Source organism: Ostrea edulis, chromosome 3 (assembly GCF_947568905.1).
Source record: "Ostrea edulis chromosome 3, xbOstEdul1.1, whole genome shotgun sequence".
Lineage (NCBI taxonomy): Eukaryota > Metazoa > Mollusca > Bivalvia > Ostreida > Ostreidae > Ostrea > Ostrea edulis.
In genome coordinates this window covers 14,455,706-14,461,705 of record NC_079166.1, presented here as the reverse complement: position 1 = coordinate 14,461,705, position 6,000 = coordinate 14,455,706, and the positions used below count along the sequence as shown (strand labels likewise).

The window sequence follows — 6,000 nt, the reverse complement described above, 5'->3', positions numbered from 1 at the left end:
TGATAGTTCCAGATCCATAGTTTTCAGAGTAATTAGTTTCGCAAATGATTTCTAAATTTTTGTCATTTTGTGAAATGTGAAAGACAGCAATGCTTTCCAAATTTGCTCCAAACGATGTACTGATAGCCACCTCATTTGGATGTTCTTGTAATGGAAGATGTTTGAATTCCATGTGGTTTGCCTTTCTTATGCACCATCTTATACCCTGAAACAGCGCATTTTAGAAGGAATAAATCTTTTTGTGTTAACAATATATCCGAGGTGCTTCTGAGAGGCAGTTACAAATACATTCATTATTGATCAACTTATGTAATCTATACCCGATTCTCTTAAAAGCTTCTCTGTATTAGAGATGTATCTTACCTTGATAGTTGCTATTGTGGATAAATCTGTAGATCTTTTGCAAGACAGAGAAACAAGTGTCATGTCTCCCTGAACATCTCTGTTGACGACAAATGGGCCTTTGATCTTATTCATCTCTTGCAGAATAGAAATAAAAATGAACTAAATAAGCTTAGGAAAGAATTATTATCAAAGAGTCTCCTCTATGTATACACAGGGATAGGAGATTACAGGATTCTCGAATGAAGTTTAAACGGATTTTATGCGAATGTTTCACATGTGAAGAAGACGAAATGTAACACACATGGCATTTAAATGGGTATTACAAAAACAATATACATGCCATTCGCTTCAAAATAGAGACCAGGATTTATGAGAAAGGTGACGATAACGAACAGTGATCAATCTCATAACTCCTATATGCAATACAACGAGTTAGGCAAACACGGACCCCAGGATATGCCAATGATGGGATCATTTGTCTAGGAGGAGTAAGCACCCCCTATCGACAGGTCACAACCGCCGTGAGTCCTATATCTTAATCAGTTAAAAGGAGCCATCTGTAATTAAAATAAGCGTGCCAAGAAAAGTCTAACAATCGGTATGAAACAAGTCAGGGAGCATTTCACCCGATGATAGGTTGTAAAGGTAAATTAGACGAGAGTAACACAATGCATGGCAGGGGAAAGTTGCTACTTACAAGAAGCTTGCATTAATTTAAAGTACAATTCACTGCATGACAAGAAGACGAAAAGTAACACGCAACATATTTGCCTTTCATTCAAATGAATGACTAATGCTTATCCTAATAAAAAATGCATTTTTCAGACACTCACGCTTGAATAAAAGCATTATGGTATAATTAAATATCTAGATAAGAATGGTTTTCTTCCATTGATCTACAGAGATTTGTTCGTTGAATGCTGTTTACATGGTCTAGATATTTCTGTGAAATAAATCAACAAATAAAAGGTGCGTGTTGATTAAAACAAGAGAAGACCCATTGAACTATATTATCCAACTTTGGAGCACACATGAACGCATAATGAAAGTTAATGTACTTGACACTATGAGTATTCGTTCTCCTACAGTACACTACCGATACAAAATATGCAATATGATTGGAATTTCAAATTGACTTTAGATAGATGGAGTTCTAACGTTGTAAGGGTCTTCCTATAGTCCTGAATGTTAGATCTACATCCTGTATTTCCTACAATTATACCTCTACTATCGCAATCAAACAACTTCACTTTGTCTAGATATATACCATTTTATACATAATCCATCTACGTGTTCTCCTTTTTTCAATTATATTCCATTTGTATATGGCATCACTGGTGATATCAATATAGTTGAAAATGACGACAATAAATAACTTATTGTAATAGGTTCTATATTCAAACAACCAGATCTTTCAATTGTCTGCAAAACTTCATTTCTTTTATGAATAGATTCGGAAAGATAAACAAATCGTATTATTTATATCTTTAACATTAAAACAATTGCACACTCAGAAGCAGTGGGCTTGACACTTGACCGGGTGTTTGTTACTGCCAATTTCAGCTAATAAACAGCTAAAGGGTTTGAATTTCTACGTGTAATAACTAATAATACATCACCCAGTTATGTAGTATGTCATTTGCGATATATGAGAATCTGAATCCAGGTTGTGTTTATGCGGGGGATGGAGTAGAAAAATTATCAGAGGCGGGCATTATAAACGAATCTATTTGTACAATCTGGTGGGGACCCGGGTTAGAATAGGTCATTAGTACCCCTTCTTTGTCGTAAGAGTCGACTAAATGGGACGGTCCTTCGGATGAGACCGCAAAAACCTAAGCCTCGTGTCCCAACAGGTTTGGGACGATACAGATCCCTCCCTGCTCAAAGGCTATAGGCGCCGAGAATAGGCCTTAATTTTGCAGCCCTTCACCGGCAATAGCGACGTCTCCATATGAGTGAAATATTTTCGAGTGGGACGTTAAACAATACACAATCAAGTCTATTTGTACCATCATTTGTCAATCTTCCTAATTAAAAGTTAATGATATTCACTAGTACCTACACATATTTGTATGTGCTATTGACTACGAGAAAGAAATGATGACAAGCATTGACAGGGAGTTTCTCAATTACACAACGTTTCAATCATGATATTGCTTACATGTATATGTTGTTTATAACTCAGATCTGAAACAAAATTAGATAGATAAAAGAGATGGAAAGAGAATGAGGATCAGTGAGACTGAAACAATAAGCTTTTTTAGTCCAGTAGGCAACATAGTACAGGACCAAGGCAATGTTTTTGACAGACGTGTATCTCATTTCTATATCATATTTTTGAAATCATCATTTAAAACAAAATACAAGGTTTGTTTGTAAAGCACTATGCCACTGGTAGTAACAAATAAACAATAAACATTCACAGATACACCCAAATCTTAAAACAAATTCAATTGTGATTGTGAGTTTTGAATTGTTCTTGACAATGAAATTGAAGAAAGACGAAGATAACGAACATTGATCAATCTCCGGACTCCTATAAGGAATACAAAATAGAGAGTTGGGCAAACGCATACCCCTGGATATACCAGTGTGTGACAACCACCCTATTGTTCGGTAACTGTATTACCACGATGGATAAACAGCTATGACTGGTCGACAGGGGATGTTTACTGCTCCTAGGTACCTGATCCCACAAAAATTACAAAAATACAAAAACATTATCATACCTAAGTTAAAAGACAAAGAATTTTCTCGGTTTTTTTTTTTACAATGCTATCAAAGATTGCAATAATTACCTTTAGATACAAAAGAGTTGACAAATGAGCAAAGTTTTAAAAAATGCTGTAAAGTCCTTATTAACGCGCAATGCAAGGAGTATAACGAGGTAACATGTCCAATTTTGTTTTATACTTATTCTTTTAACACTTTAGTATTCTATTATAAAATATGTCTGAAGATTGTCATTTTTCAACGCATTATGCAACTATTAATCAAACCCTGTCAAAATTCCTTGTGGCAGTAATGTAATGTTTATTCTTTTTGTCTGTTGATCATATCTATTACATAAATATACGAACCCTATTGGAAATAAGCTAATTTAAGCTTTTATGGGCTATCCTTGGGTTATTATGTCATTATTCGTCATGTTATTCATACAGTTACTTATCTTTTAACTGTTATAACTACATAGTGCTATAGATTATGATGAGTTTCAATTTGTTATTTCAAATTTAAAATCATGACATTCTGAAGAAAATGAAATGAAAAGTGGTGGGATCAGGTACCTAGGAGCAGTAAACATCCCCTGTAGACCAGTCATAGCTGTTTATCCACTGTGGTGATACAGCTACTGAACAAGAGAGTGGTTGTCAGCCCCGTCTGGTTGAACATTTACAACAAAATTGGGTTTTCGGTTGGAATTGTGTCTTTCTAATTCCCCATCTTTTATGGAGATGTTATAAACTTACTTCACAGTCACCCCTTCCCCTTTGAAAATTTCTGTTATCCACTCTTGTAATATGTGTACTATGATGATATTTATTTCAAAGTTATGCTTGTTATAGATGTTGTTATATACATGTACATCATTTCTTTTAGAAGCATCCACTCTGTTGGTGGCTGGTATGCAGAGAACATGCCTATTAAACCACTCCAGTCTGTACTGGGGATGGGCAGTACAAGGGTTCAGTACCAGAGACCAATTTCTCATGACTCATATTAAATTGCACCTTAATCTAAGGGATATAAATTTAACAGAAATATTCAACATCAGTGAAGCCACTGCGCTCAACATCTTCAATATATGCGTTGCAGCACTCTATGAATTATTATTCGAAGGAGTGGTGGAAACTGTAGGAATACCTTTCTAGATTAAGTGAAAAGCGTCAATGCCGAAATCATTTGGGGTGTGTTCCTCTGCAAGGATCGTATGTATGCCACAGGGATAACACAGGGTGTACATGTACCATACAACATGAATAAAAAGTATTTATCTTACAGCAACGACAACAGCTGCCACCAAGCAAAGGCTATCAAAAGAAAATTGGATTATTGTTCTGAATTCTCCCATGGATATACCTCTGAAGCTGTCATTGTCGAGCCCTGTGGTGCATCGGATATGTTAAAGCCAGGTGAAACGTTGACCTGATGTGTAGATTTAGAGCTTGCGGCCGGCGTGTACGAACGATCAACACTGTATGCTTACTCCTCCTAGATACCTGATCCCATCTCTGGTATATCTAGGGTTCGTATCTGCTCAACCCTTAATTTGTCATTCCTTACAGGGGCTGAGATTATTCACTGTTTGTTATTTTCACTTATTGATTGAAACTCCGACGTTCGATCGAGTAACTCGGTAACATCCTTGAAACTTTAACAGTATTAAATCAAAGTTTTTACTATAGGAAATCAAAATCACAACGATTTTATTATAGTAAAACAAAGAATGAAAATTCTACATTTATAAAAAAAACAACCTTATTTTATTGAGTCACCTTCATACTTGTAAGAGTTTGTATCGGTATATAGTGTTGCCCTGTACATATTGTCACTAATGATAATAAGTACGGTCTTGAATCTAAATAGGTGGTCACGGCAGGTATTGTCGTCAGCGTCAATATGTGCCGACGGACGAACTTTTTGACATCTTAGACAGTTGCTTATTCAATAGAAATGGAACACTGAGAGATTCATCCCTTACAGTTAGTCATCCAAAACATTACTTTAGTAAATACCATACTGACGCTATACACACTTACTCTGACGTTAATATCAGAAACATGCTGGAGTTTCTCATTGACTATATCTATTCAGTTTTTAGTGATCTGCTCTTCAAACAGTCTGTTGATTGATGCTGGAAGGCATGTTTGGACACGGGTACAGTGGGGAAATATGTTTGTGATTTTAACTTCGGATAACTCCGTTTATCTGATCAAGATAGAGGGCTCACGGCGAGTGTGACCGATCGACGGGTATACCTACAAGGCACCCGATCCCTCCTCTGGTAGTTCCTGGGGTCCGTATCTTCCCAATTCTCTATTTTGTATTGCTTGTAGGAGTTATGAGATTGATAACTGTTTGTTATCTTCAGCTTTCATGGTAGGATATTTGATATTAGATTTTTGAGACGGAGAGACAAGAATACAACAAGAAAAGGCATCAACTTATGTTGGTTTCCCTGTCCCGTAAATCTAATGTTTTATGAGGAGTGGATCTGTAGGTCTGAATATTCCCAATATTTTCCCAGTGAGCTACAGTTTTGCAACTAATTGCGGGTATTCACACGGTAAGCATATCCGTGATTAATATTTGCACGATTTGTGTACGAAAAGGAACACGCATGGAAGTCATGCAAGACACTGCTTCCCTGTGTATTACATGTATACGGACTGGAAATGAGAAGACCCTGAAGCGTAGTACTACATCATCAAACCGTTCCCATCAAACTGTTCAGCGTTTTGTTCCCAGGACAAAGCGTTCCGTTTTCATCTGAAACCGCTCGTTCCCTCGAAGCGTTCCTTCCCTTGGACCGTTCGTTCCCGCATGGTCATTCGGAACTCACCTAGCATTATCGAGTTATTGTAGAGTAACATGACGATATGTAGGGGATGATAAAGAAAACATAGATCTGTTGATGAAAGGAACAGACAA

General features: G+C 36.6%; 1 protein-coding gene across 1 annotated transcript in view; it reads right to left on the bottom strand.

Annotated features, from left to right (window-relative positions):
• The window catches only part of LOC130053257 (uncharacterized), a 5,157-nt gene extending 4,682 nt beyond the window's left edge, over nt 1–475 (bottom strand). The window contains exon 1 of the mRNA XM_056160163.1: nt 1–475. This exon is cut by the window's left edge and continues 48 nt beyond it. Coding sequence (XP_056016138.1) covers nt 1–172 — 172 coding nt within the window. The 5' untranslated portion in view covers nt 173–475.
• Nucleotides 476–6,000: the final 5,525 nt, after the last annotated feature.